This window comes from Heterodontus francisci, chromosome 28 (assembly GCF_036365525.1).
Source record: "Heterodontus francisci isolate sHetFra1 chromosome 28, sHetFra1.hap1, whole genome shotgun sequence".
Classification (NCBI taxonomy): domain Eukaryota; kingdom Metazoa; phylum Chordata; class Chondrichthyes; order Heterodontiformes; family Heterodontidae; genus Heterodontus; species Heterodontus francisci.
Genome location: NC_090398.1, coordinates 6,607,610 through 6,629,325, shown reverse-complemented (window position 1 = coordinate 6,629,325; position 21,716 = coordinate 6,607,610). Strand labels below are relative to the sequence as shown.

Here is a 21,716-nt window from a genome sequence, read left to right as displayed (position 1 = left end):
CAGCCCCGCTGCCAGGGGAACACCGCGGCGCTGAGATGGAGCGCTGCTGGCCCCGCCCCCAGCCCCGCTGCCAGGGTAACACCGCGGCGATGGGATGGAGCGCTGCTGGCCCCGCCCCCAGCCCCGCTGCCAGGGTAACTGCTCGGCGATGGGATGGAGCGCTGCTGGCCCCGCCCCCAGCCCCGCTGTCAGGGGAACACCGCGGCGCTGAGATGGAGCGCTGCTGGCCCCGCCCCCAGCCCCGCTGCCAGGGTAACTGCTCGGCGATGGGATGGAGCGCTGCTGGCCCCGCCCCCAGCCCCGCTGCCAGGGTAACTGCTCGGCGATGGGATGGAGCGCTGCTGGCCCCGCCCCCAGCCCCGCTGCCAGGGTAACTGCTCGGCGATGGGATGGAGCGCTGCTGGCCCCGCCCCCAGCCCCGCTGCCAGGGTAACACCGCGGCGATGGGATGGAGGGCTGCTGGCCCCGCCCCCAGCCCCGCTGCCAGGGTAACTGCTCGGCGATGGGATGGAGCGCTGCTGGCCCCGCCCCCAGCCCCGCTGCCAGGGTAACTGCTCGGCGATGGGATGGAGCGCTGCTGGCCCCGCCCCCAGCCCCGCTGCCAGGGTAACACCGCGGCGATGGGATGGAGCGCTGCTGGCCCCGCCCCCAGCCCCGCTGCCAGGGTAACACTGCGGCGATGGGATGGAGCGCTGCTGGCCCCGCCCCCAGCCCCGCTGTCAGGGTAACACCGCGGCGATGGGATGGAGCGCTGCTGGCCCCGCCCCCAGCCCCGCTGCCAGGGTAACACCGCGGCGATGGGATGGAGCGCTGCTGGCCCCGCCCCCAGCCCCGCTGCCAGGGTAACACCGCGGCGCTGAGATGGAGCGCAGTCCGATCCCGGAGCCGATCCGCCGGCGCCTCAGTCTCCTCAGCGAGAGCGTCTTCAATGTCCGCCGGGGGCTGGAGGAGACGGAAAGGGAGTTGAAATGCTGGATAGGTGAGCGGAAGATGGCGGGAGGGAGGGAGGGAGGGGAGTATCCGCCATTTTTTCGGCTGTCAGCGAGCTGCCTCCATCAATGTGGATGGTCAGTCTCCATCTTTAATACTGAGACAAGGGAACCGGAGAGGGGGAGGGGGGGGAGACTGACCCTAAACACTGACCCGAAACACTGACCCGAATCACTGTGGATGGTCAGTCTCCATCTTTAATACTGAGACAAGGGAACCGGAGAGGGGGAGGGGGAGGGGGAGGGGGGGGAGACTGACCCTAAACACTGACCCGAAACACTGACCCGAATCACTGTGGATGGTCAGTCTCCATCTTTAATACTGAGACAAGGGAACCGGAGAGGGGGAGGGGGAGGGGGAGGGGGGGGAGACTGACCCTAAACACTGACCCGAAACACTGACCCGAATCACTGACCCGAAACACTGACCCGAATCACTGACCCGAATCACTGACCCTAAACACTGACCCGAAACACTGACCCGAAACACTGACCCGAATCACTGACCCGAAACACTGACCCGAAACACTGACCCGAATCACTGACCCGAATCACTGACCCGAATCACTGACCCGAAACACTGACCCGAATCACTGACCCGAATCACTGACCCGAATCACTGACCCTAAACACTGACCCGAAACACTGACCCGAATCACTGACCCGAATCACTGACCCGAAACACTGACCCGAATCACTGACCCGAATCACTGACCCGAATCACTGACCCGAAACACTGACCCGAATCACTGACCCGAAACACTGACCCGAATCACTGACCCGAATCACTGACCCGAATCACTGACCCGAAACACTGACCCGAATCACTGACCCGAATCACTGACCCGAATCACTGACCCGAAACACTGACCCGAATCACTGACCCGAATCACTGACCCGAAACACTGACCCGAAACACTGACCCGAATCACTGACCCGAATCACTGACCCGAATCACTGACCCGAATCACTGACCCGAAACACTGACCCGAATCACTGACCCGAATCACTGACCCGAAACACTGACCCGAATCACTGACCCGAAACACTGACCCGAAACACTGACCCGAATCACTGACCCGAAACACTGACCCGAAACACTGACCCGAAACACTGACCCGAAACACTGACCCGAAACACTGACCCGAAACACTGACCCGAAACACTGACCCGAAACACTGACCCGAATCACTGACCCGAAACACTGACCCGAAACACTGACCCGAAACACTGACCCGAAACACTGACCCGAATCACTGACCCGAATCACTGACCCGAATCACTGACCCGAATCACTGACCCGAAACACTGACCCGAATCACTGACCCGAAACACTGACCCGAATCACTGACCCGAATCACTGACCCGAAACACTGACCCTAAACACTGACCCGAATCACTGACCCGAAACACTGACCCTAATCACTGACCCGAATCACTGACCCGAATCACTGACCCGAAACACTGACCCGAAACACTGACCCGAAACACTGACCCGAAACACTGACCCGAATCACTGACCCGAATCACTGACCCGAATCACTGACCCGAATCACTGACCCGAATCACTGACCCGAATCACTGACCCGAAACACTGACCCGAAACACTGACCCGAAACACTGACCCGAATCACTGACCAGAATCACTGACCCGAAACACTGACCCGAAACACTGACCCGAATCACTGACCCGAATCACTGACCCGAAACACTGACCCGAATCACTGACCCGAAACACTGACCCGAATCACTGACCCGAATCACTGACCCGAATCACTGACCCGAAACACTGACCCGAATCACTGACCCGAAACACTGACCCGAAACACTGACCCGAATCACTGACCCGAATCACTGACCCGAAACACTGACCCGAATCACTGACCCGAATCACTGACCCGAATCACTGACCCGAATCACTGACCCGAATCACTGACCCGAATCACTGACCCGAATCACTGACCCGAAACACTGACCCGAAACACTGACCCGAAACACTGACCCGAAACACTGACCCGAATCACTGACCCGAATCACTGACCCGAAACACTGACCCGAAACACTGACCCGAATCACTGACCCGAATCACTGACCCGAATCACTGACCCGAATCACTGACCCGAATCACTGACCCGAAACACTGACCCGAAACACTGACCCGAAACACTGACCCGAATCACTGACCCGAATCACTGACCCGAATCACTGTGGATGGTCAGTCTCCATCTTTAATACTGAGACAAGGGAACCGGAGGGTGGGAGGGGGAGGGGGGGGGGGAGGGAGACTGACCCGAATCACTGACCCTAAACACTGACCCGAAACACTGACCCGAAACACTGACCCGAAACACTGACCCTAAACACTGACCCGAAACACTGACCCGAAACACTGACCCGAATCACTGACCCGAAACACTGACCCGAATCACTGACCCGAATCACTGTGGATGGTCAGTCTCCATCTTTAATACTGAGACAAGGGAACCGGAGGGTGGGAGGGGGAGGGGGGGGGGGAGGGAGACTGACCCGAATCACTGACCCTAAACACTGACCCGAAACACTGACCCGAAACACTGACCCTAAACACTGACCCGAAACACTGACCCGAAACACTGACCCGAATCACTGACCCGAATCACTGACCCGAAACACTGACCCGAAACACTGACCCTAAACACTGACCCGAAACACTGACCCGAAACACTGACCCGAATCACTGACCCTAAACACTGACCCGAAACACTGACCCGAAACACTGACCCGAATCACTGACCCGAAACACTGACCCGAAACACTGACCCTAAACACTGACCCGAAACACTGACCCGAATCACTGACCCTAAACACTGACCCGAAACACTGACCCGAAACACTGACCCGAATCACTGACCCGAATCACTGACCCGAATCACTGACCCGAATCACTGACCCGAAACACTGACCCGAAACACTGACCCGAAACACTGACCCGAATCACTGACCCGAAACACTGACCCTAAATACTGACCCGAAACACTGACCCTAAACACTGACCCGAATCACTGACCCGAATCACTGACCCGAATCACTGACCCGAATCACTGACCCGAAACACTGACCCGAAACACTGACCCGAAACACTGACCCGAAACACTGACCCGAATCACTGACCCGAATCACTGACCCGAATCACTGACCCGAAACACTGACCCGAATCACTGACCCGAAACACTGACCCGAAACACTGACCCTAAACACTGACCCTAAACACTGACCCGAAACACTGACCCGAATCACTGACCCTAAACACTGACCCGAAACACTGACCCGAATCACTGACCCTAAACACTGACCCGAAACACTGACCCGAAACACTGACCCGAATCACTGACCCGAATCACTGACCCGAATCACTGACCCGAAACACTGACCCGAAACACTGACCCGAAACACTGACCCGAATCACTGTGGATGGTCAGTCTCCATCTTTAATACTGAGACAAGGGAACCGGAGGGTGGGAGGGGGAGGGGGGGGGAGGGAGACTGACCCGAATCACTGACCCTAAACACTGACCCGAAACACTGACCCTAAACACTGACCCGAAACACTGACCCGAATCACTGACCCGAATCACTGACCCGAAACACTGACCCGAAACACTGACCCTAAACACTGACCCGAAACACTGACCCGAATCACTGACCCGAAACACTGACCCTAAACACTGACCCGAAACACTGACCCGAATCACTGACCCTAAACACTGACCCGAAACACTGACCCGAATCACTGACCCGAATCACTGACCCGAAACACTGACCCGAAACACTGACCCGAAACACTGACCCGAATCACTGACCCGAATCACTGACCCGAAACACTGACCCGAATCACTGACCCGAAACACTGACCCGAATCACTGACCCGAAACACTGACCCGAAACACTGACCCGAAACACTGACCCGAATCACTGACCCGAATCACTGACCCGAATCACTGACCCTAATCACTGACCCTAATCACTGACCCGAAACACTGACCCGAAACACTGACCCGAATCACTGACCCGAATCACTGACCCGAATCACTGACCCGAATCACTGACCCGAAACACTGACCCGAATCACTGACCCGAAACACTGACCCGAATCACTGACCCTAAACACTGACCCGAATCACTGACCCTAATCACTGACCCGAAACACTGACCCTAATCACTGACCCGAAACACTGACCCGAAACACTGACCCGAATCACTGACCCGAAACACTGACCCGAAACACTGACCCGAAACACTGACCCGAAACACTGACCCGAAACACTGACCCGAATCACTGACCCGAATCACTGACCCGAATCACTGACCCGAAACACTGACCCGAAACACTGACCCGAATCACTGACCCGAATCACTGACCCGAAACACTGACCCTAATCACTGACCCGAATCACTGACCCGAATCACTGACCCGAAACACTGACCCTAATCACTGACCCGAAACACTGACCCGAAACACTGACCCGAATCACTGACCCGAAACACTGACCCGAATCACTGACCCGAAACACTGACCCGAATCACTGACCCGAAACACTGACCCGAAACACTGACCCGAATCACTGTGGATGGTCAGTCTCCATCTTTAATACTGAGACAAGGGAACCGGAGAGGGGGAGGGGGAGGGGGGGGGGGGGGGGGAGGGAGACTGACCCGAATCACTGACCCGAAACACTGACCCGAATCACTGACCCGAATCACTGACCCGAAACACTGACCCGAATCGCTGACCCGAATCACTGACCCGAATCACTGACCCGAATCACTGACCCGAAACACTGACCCGAATCACTGACCCGAAACACTGACCCGAAACACTGACCCGAATCACTGTGGATGGTCAGTCTCCATCTTTAATACTGAGACAAGGGAACCGGAGAGGGGGAGGGGGAGGGGGGGGAGACTGACCCTAAACACTGACCCTAAACACTGACCCGAAACACTGACCCGAAACACTGACCCGAATCACTGACCCGAATCACTGACCCTAATCACTGACCCGAAACACTGACCCTAAACACTGACCCTAAACACTGACCCGAAACACTGACCCTAAACACTGACCCGAATCACTGACCCGAAACACTGACCCGAAACACTGACCCTAATCACTGACCCTAATCACTGACCCTAATCACTGACCCTAATCACTGACCCTAATCACTGACCCGAATCACTGACCCGAAACACTGACCCGAAACACTGACCCGAAACACTGACCCGAAACACTGACCCGAAACACTGACCCGAATCACTGACCCGAAACACTGACCCGAAACACTGACCCGAATCACTGACCCGAATCACTGACCCGAAACACTGACCCGAAACACTGACCCGAATCACTGACCCGAATCACTGACCCGAAACACTGACCCGAAACACTGACCCGAAACACTGACCCGAAACACTGACCCTAAACACTGACCCGAATCACTGACCCGAATCACTGACCCGAAACACTGACCCGAATCACTGACCCGAATCACTGACCCGAAACACTGACCCGAATCACTGACCCGAATCACTGACCCGAAACACTGACCCGAAACACTGACCCGAAACACTGACCCGAATCACTGACCCGAAACACTGACCCTAAACACTGACCCGAATCACTGACCCGAAACACTGACCCGAAACACTGACCCGAAACACTGACCCGAATCACTGACCCGAATCACTGACCCGAAACACTGACCCGAATCACTGACCCGAATCACTGACCCGAAACACTGACCCGAAACACTGACCCGAATCACTGACCCGAATCACTGACCCGAATCACTGACCCGAAACACTGACCCGAAACACTGACCCGAATCACTGACCCGAAACACTGACCCGAAACACTGACCCGAAACACTGACCCGAAACACTGACCCGAAACACTGACCCGAAACACTGACCCTAAACACTGACCCGAATCACTGACCCGAAACACTGACCCTAAACACTGACCCGAATCACTGACCCGAAACACTGACCCTAATCACTGACCCTAAACACTGACCCGAAACACTGACCCTAATCACTGACCCTAAACACTGACCCTAAACACTGACCCTAAACACTGACCCGAATCACTGACCCGAATCACTGACCCTAAACACTGACCCTAAACACTGACCCGAATCACTGACCCGAAACACTGACCCTAAACACTGACCCTAAACACTGACCCGAAACACTGACCCGAATCACTGACCCGAATCACTGACCCGAATCACTGACCCTAAACACTGACCCTAAACACTGACCCGAATCACTGACCCGAAACACTGACCCGAATCACTGACCCGAAACACTGACCCGAATCACTGACCCGAAACACTGACCCGAAACACTGACCCTAAACACTGACCCGAAACACTGACCCTAAACACTGACCCTAAACACTGACCCTAAACACTGACCCGAATCACTGACCCGAATCACTGACCCGAATCACTGACCCGAAACACTGACCCGAAACACTGACCCTAAACACTGACCCGAAACACTGACCCGAATCACTGACCCGAATCACTGACCCGAAACACTGACCCGAATCACTGACCCGAAACACTGACCCGAATCACTGACCCGAATCACTGACCCGAATCACTGACCCTAATCACTGACCCGAAACACTGACCCGAATCACTGACCCTAAACACTGACCCGAATCACTGACCCGAATCACTGACCCGAAACACTGACCCGAAACACTGACCCGAAACACTGACCCGAAACACTGACCCGAATCACTGACCCGAATCACTGACCCTAATCACTGACCCGAAACACTGACCCGAAACACTGACCCGAAACACTGACCCTAAACACTGACCCGAAACACTGACCCTAAACACTGACCCTAAACACTGACCCGAATCACTGACCCGAATCACTGACCCGAATCACTGACCCGAATCACTGACCCGAATCACTGACCCGAAACACTGACCCGAAACACTGACCCGAAACACTGACCCGAAACACTGACCCGAAACACTGACCCTAAACACTGACCCGAAACACTGACCCGAATCACTGACCCGAATCACTGACCCGAAACACTGACCCGAATCACTGACCCGAATCACTGACCCGAATCACTGACCCGAATCACTGACCCGAAACACTGACCCGAAACACTGACCCGAATCACTGACCCTAAACACTGACCCGAATCACTGACCCGAATCACTGACCCGAAACACTGACCCGAAACACTGACCCTAAACACTGACCCGAATCACTGACCCGAAACACTGACCCGAAACACTGACCCGAAACACTGACCCGAAACACTGACCCTAAACACTGACCCTAAACACTGACCCTAAACACTGACCCGAAACACTGACCCGAATCACTGACCCGAAACACTGACCCTAAACACTGACCCTAAACACTGACCCTAAACACTGACCCGAAACACTGACCCTAATCACTGACCCTAAACACTGACCCGAAACACTGACCCGAATCACTGACCCGAAACACTGACCCGAATCACTGACCCGAATCACTGACCCGAAACACTGACCCGAATCACTGACCCTAAACACTGACCCGAAACACTGACCCTAAACACTGACCCGAAACACTGACCCTAAATACTGACCCGAAACACTGACCCTAAACACTGACCCGAAACACTGACCCGAATCACTGACCCGAATCACTGACCCTAAACACTGACCCGAAACACTGACCCGAAACACTGACCCGAAACACTGACCCGAATCACTGACCCGAAACACTGACCCGAATCACTGACCCGAATCACTGACCCGAATCACTGACCCTAAACACTGACCCGAAACACTGACCCTAAACACTGACCCTAAACACTGACCCTAAACACTGACCCTAAACACTGACCCGAAACACTGACCCGAAACACTGACCCGAAACACTGACCCTAAACACTGACCCGAATCACTGACCCGAAACACTGACCCGAATCACTGACCCGAAACACTGACCCGAATCACTGACCCTAAACACTGACCCGAATCACTGACCCGAAACACTGACCCGAATCACTGACCCTAAACACTGACCCGAATCACTGACCCTAAACACTGACCCTAAACACTGACCCTAAACACTGACCCTAAACACTGACCCGAATCACTGACCCGAAACACTGACCCGAAACACTGACCCTAAACACTGACCCGAAACACTGACCCTAATCACTGACCCTAAACACTGACCCTAAACACTGACCCGAAACACTGACCCGAATCACTGACCCGAAACACTGACCCGAATCACTGACCCGAATCACTGACCCGAATCACTGACCCGAAACACTGACCCGAAACACTGACCCGAAACACTGACCCTAAACACTGACCCGAAACACTGACCCTAAACACTGACCCGAAACACTGACCCGAAACACTGACCCGAATCACTGACCCGAAACACTGACCCTAAACACTGACCCTAAACACTGACCCGAATCACTGACCCGAAACACTGACCCGAATCACTGACCCGAATCACTGACCCGAAACACTGACCCTAAACACTGACCCTAAACACTGACCCTAAACACTGACCCGAAACACTGACCCTAAACACTGACCCTAAACACTGACCCGAAACACTGACCCTAATCACTGACCCTAACCCAATGTCCCTAAAGACTGATCCTAACCCAATGTCCCTAAAGACTGACCCTAACCCAATGTCCCGAATCACTGATCCTAACCCAATGTCCCTAAAGACTGATCCTAACCCAATGTCCCTAATCACTGACCCTAACCCAATGTCCCTAAAGACTGATCCTAACCCAATGTCCCTAAATACTGACCCTAACCCAATGTCCCTAATCACTGACCCTAACCCAATGTCCCTAAAGACTGACCCTAACCCAATGTCCCTAATCACTGACCCTAACCCAATGTCCCTAAAGACTGACCCTAACCCAATGTCCCTAATCACTGACCCTAACCCAATGTCCCTAAAGACTGATCCTAACCCAATGTCCCTAAAGACTGACCCTAACCCAATGTCCCTAATCACTGATCCTAACCCAATGTCCCTAAAGACTGACCCTAACCCAATGTCCCTAATCACTGACCCTAACCCAATGTCCCTAAAGACTGATCCTAACCCAATGTCCCTAATCACTGACCCTAACCCAATGTCCCTAAAGACTGACCCTAACCCAATGTCCCTAATCACTGACCCTAATCACTGACCCTAACCCAATGTCCCTAATCACTGACCCTAACCCAATGTCCCTAAAGACTGACCCTAACCCAATGTCCCTAATCACGGACCCTAACCCAATGTCCCTAAAGACTGATCCTAACCCAATGTCCCTAAAGACTGACCCTAACCCAATGTCCCTAATCACTGACCCTAACCCAATGTCCCTAAAGACTGACCCTAACCCAATGTCCCTAATCACTGACCCTAATCACTGACCCTAACCCAATGTCCCTAAAGACTGACCCTAACCCAATGTCCCTAATCACTGACCCTAACCCAATGTCCCTAAAGACTGATCCTAACCCAATGTCCCTAAAGACTGACCCTAACCCAATGTCCCTAATCACTGACCCTAACCCAATGTCCCTAAAGACTGACCCTAACCCAATGTCCCCAAAGACTGATCCTAACCCAATGTCCCTAATCACTGACCCTAACCCAATGTCCCTAATCACTGACCCTAACCCAATGTCCCTAAAGACTGACCCTAACCCAATGTCCCCAAAAACTGATCCTAACCCAATGTCCCTAATCACTGACCCTAACCCAATGTCCCTAATCACTGACCCTAACCCATTGTCCCTAATCACTGACCCTAACCCAATGTCCTTAATCACTGACCCTAACCCAATGTCCCCAAAGACTGATCCTAACCCAATGTCCCTAAAGACTGACCCTAACCCAATGTCCCTAATCACTGACCCTAACCCAATGTCCCTAAAGACTGACCCTAACCCAATGTCCCTAATCACTGACCCTAATCCAATGTCCCTAAAGACTGACCCTAACCCAATGTCCCCAAAGACTGATCCTAACCCAATGTCGTTAATCACTGACCCTAACCCAATGTCCCTAAAGACTGATCCTAACCCAATGTCCCTAATCACTGACCCTAACCCAATGTCCCTAATCACTGACCCTTACCCAATGTCCCTAAAGACTGATCCTAACCCAATGTCCCTAATCACTGACCCTAACCCAATGTCCCCAAAGACTGACCCTAACCCAATGTCCTTAATCACTGACCCTAACCCAATGTCCCTAATCACTGACCCTAACCCAATGTCCCTAAAGACTGATCCTAACCCATTGTCCCTAATCACTGACCCTAACCCAAGGTCCCTAAAGACTGACCCTAACCCATTATCCCTAATCACTGACCCTTACCCACTGTCCTTAATCACTGACCCTTACCCAATGTCCCTAATCACTGACCCTAACCCAATGTCCCTAAAGACTGACCCTAACCCAATGTCCCTAATCACTGACCCTAACCCAATGTCCCTAAAGACTGATCCTAACCCAATGTCCCTAATCACTGATCCTAACCCAATGTCCCTAAAGACTGACCCTAACCCAATGTCCCTACTCACTGACCCTAACCCAATGTCCCTAATCACTGACCCTAACCCAATGTCACTAAAGACTGACCCTAACCCAATGTCCCTACTCATTGATCCTAACCCAATGTCCCTAAAGACTGATCCTAACCCAATGTCCCTAATCACTGACCCTAACCCAATGTCCCTAAACACTGACCCTAACCCAATGTCCCTACTCACTGACCCTAACCCAATGTCCCTAATCACTGACCCTAACCCAATGTCCCTACTCATTGATCCTAACCCAATGTCCCTAAAGACTGATCCTAACCCAATGTCCCTAATCACTGACCCTAACCCAATGTCCCTAAACACTGACCCTAACCCAATGTCCCTAATCACTGACCCTAACCCAATGTCCCTACTCACTGACCCTAACCCAATGTCCCTAATCACTGACCCTAACCCGATGTCCCTAATCACTGACCCTAACTCCATGTCCCTAATGACTGATCCTAACCCACTGTCACTAATGACTGATCCTAACCCAATGTCCCTAATGACTGATCCTAACCCAATGTCCCTAATCACTGATCCTATCCCACTGTCCCTAATGACTGATCCTAACCCAATGTCCCTAATGACTGATCCTAACCCAATGTCCCAACTCACTGACCCTAACCCAATGTCCCTAATGACTGATCCTATCCCACTGTCCCTAATGACTAATCCTAACCCAATGTCCCTAATGACTGATCCTAACCCAATGTCCCTAATCACTGACCCTAACCCAATGTCCCTAAAGACTGACCCTAACCCAATGTCCCTAATCACTGACCCTAACCCAATGTCCCTAAAGACTGACCCTAACCCAATGTCCCTAATCACTGACCCTAACCCAATGTCCCTAAAGACTGATCCTAACCCAATGTCCCTAAAGACTGACCCTAACCCAATGTCCCTAATCACTGATCCTAACCCAATGTCCCTAAAGACTGACCCTAACCCAATGTCCCTAATCACTGACCCTAACCCAATGTCCCTAAAGACTGATCCTAACCCAATGTCCCTAATCACTGACCCTAACCCAATGTCCCTAAAGACTGATCCTAACCCAATGTCCCTAAAGACTGACCCTAACCCAATGTCCCTAATCACTGACCCTAATCACTGACCCGAACCCAATGTCCCTAATCACTGACCCTAACCCAATGTCCCTAAAGACTGACCCTAACCCAATGTCCCTAATCACTGACCCTAACCCAATGTCCCTAAAGACTGATCCTAACCCAATGTCCCTAAAGACTGACCCTAACCCAATGTCCCTAATCACTGACCCTAACCCAATGTCCCTAAAGACTGACCCTAACCCAATGTCCCTAATCACTGACCCTAATCACTGATCCTAACCCAATGTCCCTAAAGACTGACCCTAACCCAATGTCCCTAATCACTGACCCTAACCCAATGTCCCTAAAGACTGACCCTAACCCAATGTCCCTAATCACTGACCCTAATCACTGACCCTAACCCAATGTCCCTAAAGACTGACCCTAACCCAATGTCCCTAATCACTGACCCTAACCCAATGTCCCTAAAGACTGACCCTAACCCAATGTCCCTAATCACTGACCCTAACCCAATGTCCCTAAAGACTGACCCTAACCCAATGTCCCCAAAGACTGATCCTAACCCAATGTCCCTAATCACTGACCCTAACCCAATGTCCCTAAAGACTGACCCTAACCCAATGTCCCCAAAGACTGATCCGAACCCAATGTCCCTAATCACTGACCCTAACCCAATGTCCCTAATCACTGACCCTAACCCATTGTCCCTAATCACTGACCCTAACCCAATGTCCTTAATCACTGACCCTAACCCAATGTCCCCAAAGACTGATCCTAACCCAATGTCCCTAAAGACTGACCCTAACCCAATGTCCCTAATCACTGACCCTAACCCAATGTCCCTAAAGACTGACCCTAACCCAATGTCCCTAATCACTGACCCTAACCCAATGTCCCTAAAGACTGACCCTAACCCAATGTCCCCAAAGACTGATCCTAACCCAATGTCCCTAATCACTGACCCTAACCCAATGTCCCTAAAGACTGATCCTAACCCAATGTCCCTAATCACTGACCCTAACCCAATGTCCCTAATCACTGACCGTTACCCAATGTCCCTAAAGACTGATCCTAACCGAATGTCCCTAATCACTGACCCTAACCCAATGTCCCTAAAGACTGATCCTAACCCAATGTCCCTCATCACTGACCCTAACCCAATGTCCCTAAAGACTGATCCTAACCCAATGTCCCTAATCACTGACCCTTACCCAATGTCCCTAATCACTGACCCAAACACAATGTCCCTAATCACTGATCCTAACCCAATGTCCCTAATCACTGACCCTAACCCAATGTCCCCAAAGACTGACCCTAACCCAATGTCCTTAATCACTGACCCTAACCCAATGTCCCTAATCACTGACCCTAACCCAATGTCCCTAAAGACTGATCCTAACCCATTGTCCCTAATCACTGACCCTAACCCAATGTCCCTAATCACTGACCCTAACCCAATGTCCCTAAAGACTGACCCTAACCCATTATCCCTAATCACTGACCCTAACCCAATGTCCCTAAAGACTGATCCTAACCCATTGTCCCTAATCACTGACCCTAACCCAATGTCCCTAATCACTGACCCTAACCCAATGTCCCCAAAGACTGACCCTAACCCAATGTCCTTAATCACTGATCCTAACCCAATGTCCCTAATGACTGATCCTAACCCAATGTCCCTAATGACTAATCCTAACCCAATGTCCCTAATCACTGATCCTAACCCAATGTCCCTAATCACTGACCCTAACCCAATGTCCCTAATGACTAATCCTAACCCAATGTCCCTAATGACTGATCCTAACCCAATGTCCCTAATGACTAATCCTAACCCAATGTCCCTAATCACTGATCCTAACCCAATGTCCCTAATCACTGACCCTAACCCAATGTCCCTAATGACTAATCCTAACCCAATGTCCCTAATCACTGATCCTAACCCAATGTCCCTAATCACTGACCCTAACCCAATGTCCCTAATGACTAATCCTAACCCAATGTCCCTAATGACTGATCCTAACCCAATGTCCCTAATGACTAATCCTAACCCACTGTCCCTAATGACTGATCCTAACCCAATGTCCCTAATGACTGATCCTAACCCAATGTCCCTAATGACTGACCCTAACCCAATGTCCCTAATCACTGACCCTAACCCAATGTCCCTAATGACTAATCCTAACCCAATGTCCCTAATCACTGATCCTAACCCAATGTCCCTAATGACTGATCCTAACCCAATGTCCCTAATGACTAATCCTAACCCAATGTCCCTAATGACTGATCCTAACCCAATGTCCCTAATGACTGATCCTAACCCAATGTCCCTAATGACTGATCCTAACCCAATGTCCCTAATGACTAATCCTAACCCAATGTCCCTAATCACTGATCCTAACCCAATGTCCCTAATGACTGATCCTAACCCAATGTCCCTAATGACTGATCCTAACCCAATGTCCCTAATGACTGATCCTAACCCACTGTCCCTAATGACTGATCCTAACCCACTGTCCCTAATGACTGATCCTAACCCACTGTCCCTAATGACTGATCCTAACCCACTGTCCCTAATGACTGATCCTAACCCAATGTCCCTAATGACTGATCCTAACCCAATGTCCCTAATGACTGATCCTAACCCAATGTCCCTAATGACTGATCCTAACCCAATGTCCCTAATGACTGACCCTAACCCAATGTCCCTAATGACTGACCCTAACCCAATGTCCCTAATGACTGACCCTAACCCAATGTCCCTAATGACTGATCCTAACCCAATGTCCCTAATGACTGATCCTATCCCACTGTCCCTAATGACTAATCCTAACCCAATGTCCCTAATGACTAATCCTAACCCACTGTCCCTAATGACTGATCCTAACCCAATGTCCCTAATCACTGATCCTAACCCAATGTCCCTAATGACTGACCCTAACCCAATGTCCCTAATGACTGATCCTAACCCACTGTCCCTAATGACTGACCCTAACCCAATGTCCCTAATGACATTGTCGGGTCTGGAGGAGATTACAGAGAGGGGGAGGGGTGTAGGGTCTGGAGGAGATTACAGAGAGGCGGGGAGTTGTCGGGTCTGGAGGAGATTACAGAGAGGGGGAGGGTTGTCGGGTCTGCAGAGGATTACAGAGAGGGGGAGGGGTGTAGGGTCTGGAGGAGATTACAGAGAGGGGGAGGGTTGTCGGGTCTGGAGGAGATTACAGAGAGGCGGGGAGTTGACGGGTCTGGAGGAGATTACAGAGAGGGGGAGGGTTGTCGGGTCTGCAGAGGATTACAGAGAGGGGGAGGGCTGTAGGGTCTGGAGGAGATTACAGAGAGGGGGAGGGTTGTCGGGTCTGCAGGAGATTACAGAGAGGGGGAGCGGTGTCGGGTCTGGAGGAGATTACAGAGAGGGGGAGGATTGAGGCCATGGAGGGGATTTGAACGGGAAGATGTGAATTTTTGAATGGATGTGTTAGCGGATAGGGAGGCAGTGAAAATGGTGGATGTATTTTGACCCTATAATCTCTCTCTCTGTAGGACAGCAGGTATCCTCGAGTCTGCCCCTACAGATGTGCCTCTACTTTAACCTCTACTTCTACCCATTCTGGTGGGCGTGTAAAGTCACCATGGTGCAGCTGAAGGTACGTTACAGGCAATTGAGGATCCTGAGACACTCGATGATCTCCCGTACACCCAGACAGTGTGGGTCAGACTCTGCTCCAGCACCTTCCAGAAACCAGCCTCAAATTTCGTCACCAACCAGATAGGCAATCAGCCAGGGTTCCTGCTCCTAATCACTGTCCAGTCACTCCTGGACTAGAGAGAGAGGGAAATCAGACAGTGTTCCTGCTCCTGATTACTGTCCAGTGACTCCTGGATTATAGAGAGAGAGGGAAATCAGCCAGTGTTCCTGCTCCTGATTACTGTCCAGTGACTCCTGGATTATAGAGAGAGAGGGAAATCAGCCAGTGTTCCTGCTCCTGATTACTGTCCAGTGACTCCTGGATTATAGAGAGAGAGGGAAATCAGCCAGTGTTCCTGCTCCTGATTACTGTCCAGTGACTCCTGGACTATAGAGAGAGAAGGGAAATCAGCCAGGGTTCCTGCTCCTGATTAGGGCGGCACAGTGGCGCAGTGGTTAGCACCGCAGCCTCACAGCTCCAGGGACCCGGGTTCGATTCCGGGTACTGCGTGTGTGGAGTTTGCAAGTTCTCCCTGTGTCTGTGTGGGTTTTCTCCGGGTGCTCCAGTTTCCTCCCACAAGCCAAAAGACTTGCAGGTTGATAGGTAAATTGGCCATTATAAATTGTCACTAGTATAGGTAGGTGGTAGGGAAATATAGGGATAGGTGGGGATGTTTGTTGGGAATATGGGATTAGTGTAGGATTAGTATAAAATGGGTGGTTGATGTTCGGCACAGACTCGGTGGGCCGAAGGGCCTGTTTCAGTGCTGTATCTCTAATCGCTGTCCAGTGACTCCTGGATTATATAGAGAGAGGGAAATCAGCCAGGGTTCCTGCTCCTGATCACTGTGCAGTGACCCCTGGACTATAGCGAGAGAGGGAAATCAGCCAGGGTTCCTGCTCCTAATCACTGTCCAGTGACTCCTGGATTATAGAGAGAGAGGGAAATCAGCCAGGGTTCCTGCTCCTGATCACTGTGCAGTGACCCCTGGATAACAGAGAGAGGGGAAATCAGCCAGGGTTCCTGCTCCTAATCACTGTCCAGTCACTCCTGGATTATAGAGAGAGGGAAATCAGCCAGGGTTCCTGCTCCTGATCACTGTCCAGTGACTCCTGGATTATAGAGAGAGAGGGAAATCAGCCAGGGTTCCTGCTCCTAATCACTGTCCAGTCACTCCTGGATTATAGAGAGAGAGGGAAATCGGCCAGGGTTCCTGCTCCTGATCACTGTGCAGTGACCCCTGGGTTAGAGAGAGAGGGGGAAATCAGCCAGGGTTCCTGCTCCTGATCACTGTGCAGTGACCCCTGGGTTAGAGAGAGAGAGGGGAAATCAGCCAGGGTTCCTGCTCCTGATCACTGTCCAGTGACCCCTGGGTTAGAGAGGGGAATCAGCCAGGGTTCCTGCTCCTGTTCACTGTCCAGTGATCCCTGGGTTAGAGAGAGAGGGGAAATCAGCCAGGGTTCCTGCTCCTGATCGTCGTCTAATGACTCCTGGTGACATCACCACCACCCCCGCCCCCTCCCCCAAGACTACCTACTTAATTGGGTGTGAAGGTGTCCTTGAAGTTGAAGATTGGCCATGCTCTTTGAAATGATCGAGCAGGCCCGAGGGGCTAAATGGCCTACTCTTTCTCCTGTTTCTTATGTTCTAATATTCTCCCCATTTGTTACACCATTGCCATTCTCAGTCCCGGTGTGGGTCGGGTATTATCGGAGCTGATTCCGGTGGGTGTCAGTGGGAATTCAGTGAGCTCGGGTATTATCGGAGCTGATTCCGGTGGGGATCAGTGGGAATTCAGTGAGTTTGGGTATTATCGGAGCTGATTCCGGTGGGTATCAGTTGAATTCGGTGAGATTGGGTATTATCAGAGCTGATTCCAGTGGGTATCAGTGGGAATTCGGTGAGATTGGGTATTATCGGAGCTGATTCGGGTGGGCGTCAGTGGGAATTCGGTGAGATTGGGTATTATCAGAGCTGATTTCGGTGGGTGTCAGTGGGAATTCACTGAGATCAGGTATTATCGGAGCTGATTCGGGTTGGTGTCAGTGGGAATTCAGTGAGTTCTGGAATTATGGCAGCTGATTACTGTGGGTATCAGTTGAATTCGCTGAGATTGGGTATTATCAGAGCTGATTTCGGTGGGTGTCAGTGGCAATTCACTGAGATCGGGTATTATCGGAGCTGATTCGGGTTGGTGTCAGTGGGAATTCAGTGAGTTCGGGAATTATGGCAGCTGATTCCGGTGGGTATCAGTGGGCTTTCAGCGTGCTCTGGCACAGAGATTCAGTGATCGTTTCTCTCTGTCCCCAGTACCCAGTGCTCAGCAACTACTACCGCATTGTCCTCAGTGCCCTGCTTACCATGATGACCTTGGTTGAAGTGATACGGCTCATGCTGGGCTACATGGGAAACCTGCAGGAGAAGGTAATTGACGGGAGGGGGAGGGGGAGGGCAATGGTCGAACCGACATTGGGGTCAAACCCAGCACCGGAGGTGATGAGCAGGGTGGGCTGGGGCACTGGGGGTTGTGGCTGCCCGGGTGTCTCAGTTTGTCCCTCTCTCTCACCCTCTTTGCCCACAGGTGCCCGAGTTAGCTGGGTTCTGGCTGCTGACGCTACTGCTGCAGATCCCCATGACCCTGTTCGACACCTGTAACCCGAAGTTGGCAGTCCTGCCGCTGGAGTACGGTGCCAGCATTGTCTATCTGGCCTTGCTGCTGGCGGAGGTTCTGCTGGCATTCATCACACTCCGCCACATGGTCGAGCAGCTGGAGCTGCGCTTCCACATGTCTCACTTCGACAGCCTGGAGGGCCAGCCAGGCGCAGAGATGGGAGCGGGGCAAAGCTTCTCCAGAGCCAGCAACGTGGGCCAGCGATTTCCTGGAGCCAGCACGGAGGACGAGGGGCCGATTGGCCTCAGCAGACTGAGCAGGGGGTCCACGTCCCGAGGCAGCACCAGACAAACAGCCGGTGATCTCCATATCCTGGAGCGGACCGGCGTCAACAGCTAGAGGAACAGGACATGGTCTGAACGGAAAAACTATCCTCGGCACCATCTGCCATCTCAGTCACTCTCTCTCTGAGTGATATCTGGACACTGACTGGTGTCTCTCAGTCCCCTCTCTCTCAGGGAGATATCTGTACACTGACTGGTGTCTCTCAGTCCCCTCTCTCTCATGGTGATATCTGTACACTGACTGGTGTCTCTCAGTCCCCTCTCTCTCAGGGAGATATCTGTACACTGACTGGTGTCTCTCAGTCCCCCCTCTCTCAGGGTGATATCTGTACACTGACTGGTGTCTCTCACTCCCCCTCTCTCTCAGGGAGATATCTGTACACTGACTGGTGTCTCTCAGTTCCCTCTCTCTCAGGGTGATATCTGTACCCTGACTGGTGTCTCTCAGTCCCCTCTCTCTCAGGGAGATATCTGTACACTGACTGGTGTCTCTCAGTCCCCCCTCTCTCAGGGTGATATCTGTACACTGACTGGTGTCTCTCACTCCCCCTCTCTCTCAGGGAGATATCTGTACACTGACTGGTGTCTCTCAGTCCCCTCTCTCTCAGGGTGATATCTGTACACTGACTAGTGTCTCTCAGTCCCCTCTCTCTCAGGGAGATATCTGTACACTGACTGGTGTCTCTCACTCCCCTCTCTCTCAGGGAGATATCTGTACACTGACTGGTGTCTCTCAGTCCCCTCTCTCTCAGGGTGATATCTGTACACTGACTGGTGTCTCTCAGTCCCCTCTCTCTCAGGGTGATATCTGTACACTGACTGGTGTCTCTCAGTCCCCCTCTCTATCAGGGTGATATCTGTACACTGACTGGTGTCTCTCAGTCCCCTCTCTATCAGGGTGATATCTGTACACTGACTGGTGTCTCTCACTCCCCTCTCTCTCAGGGAGATATCTGTACACTGACTGGTGTCTCTCAGTCCCCTCTCTCTCAGGGAGATATCTGTACACTGACTGGTGTCTCTCAGTCCCCTCTCTCTCAGGGTGATATCTGTACACTGACTGGTGTCTCTCAGTCCCCTCTCTCTCAGGGTGATATCTGTACACTGACTGGTGTCTCTCAGTCCCCTCTCTCTCAGGGAGATATCTGTACACTGACTGGTGTCTCTCAGTCCCCTCTCTCTCAGGGTGATATCTGTACACTGACTAGTGTCTCTCAGTCCCCTCTCTCTCAGGGAGATATCTGTACACTGACTGGTGTCTCTCACTCCCCTCTCTCTCAGGGAGATATCTGTACACTGACTGGTGTCTCTCAGTCCCCTCTCTCTCAGGGTGATATCTGTACACTGACTGGTGTCTCTCAGTCCCCTCTCTCTCAGGGTGATATCTGTACACTGACTGGTGTCTCTCAGTCCCCCTCTCTATCAGGGTGATATCTGTACACTGACTGGTGTCTCTCAGTCCCCTCTCTATCAGGGTGATATCTGTACACTGACTGGTGTCTCTCACTCCCCTCTCTCTCAGGGAGATATCTGTACACTGACTGGTGTCTCTCAGTCCCCTCTCTCTCAGGGAGATATCTGTACACTGACTGGTGTCTCTCAGTCCCCTCTCTCTCAGGGTGATATCTGTACACTGACTGGTGTCTCTCAGTCCCCTCTCTCTCAGGGTGATATCTGTACACTGACTGGTGTCTCTCAGTCCCCTCTCTCTCAGGGTGATATCTGTACATTGACTCGAGTCTCTCACTCCCCCTCTCTCTCGGAAGCTACCAGGTATAAGGACACGCAGATCTCTCAGTGCAAACATTTCCCAGTTTTTCACCATTAAAAAAATATTCTGCTTTATTTTGCTTACCAAATCCATAACTTCACAACCTCATTCCACTTTGATTTGTGTGTAGTCCTGTCACTCCTTCTCACTCTGTGATATTTAACACCTCCTGCATTATATATTTTCTGAGCAAGCCTGTTGGGTTTTTCAGTGCCTGACTTGAAACACAAGATTAATCGGGGCAGCGACTGGAAGCTGTGTGTGGGATCCTGCTGTGCCAGGATATTTAAGAGCCAGCGGTGGTGATGTTTCTGCTCATGACGTTTGTTAGGCGAGTGAGTGAAATTTTTTTTTATTAAACGCATCGCACGGACCAGTCTCTGTTTCTTTAAAACGTGCCGAACGTGTCAAATCTATCCCCAGGGTGAGAACAGTGAGGGAACGGCGATATCGTTCCAAGTCAGGATGGTGTGTGGTGTGGAGGGGAACTTGCAGGTGGTGGTGTTCCTATGCATCTGCTGCCCTTGTCCTTCTAGTTGGTAGAGGTCGCAGGTTTGGAAGGTGCTTCTCATTTAAGTCATTTCCAGCATAGCTGGTGGCCATTCGGG

At 52.1% G+C, this 21,716-nt stretch overlaps 1 protein-coding gene across 2 annotated transcripts; it reads left to right on the top strand.

Moving 5' to 3' along the window:
* The first annotated feature begins 806 nt into the window (after positions 1-806).
* On the top strand, positions 807-21,481 carry LOC137345275 (transmembrane protein 17B-like). Of its 2 annotated transcripts, XM_068008751.1 has the most exons (4): positions 807-979; positions 16,237-16,340; positions 18,693-18,806; positions 18,964-21,481. In XM_068008751.1, exons 1-4 carry the CDS (start codon positions 862-864, stop codon positions 19,390-19,392), a joined length of 765 nt encoding a protein of 254 aa, XP_067864852.1. In that variant the 5' UTR covers positions 807-861; the 3' UTR covers positions 19,393-21,481. The 2 variants fall into 2 exon arrangements, with proteins under 2 accessions (XP_067864852.1, XP_067864853.1); XM_068008752.1 differs by lacking the exon at positions 18,693-18,806.
* Positions 21,482-21,716: the final 235 nt, after the last annotated feature.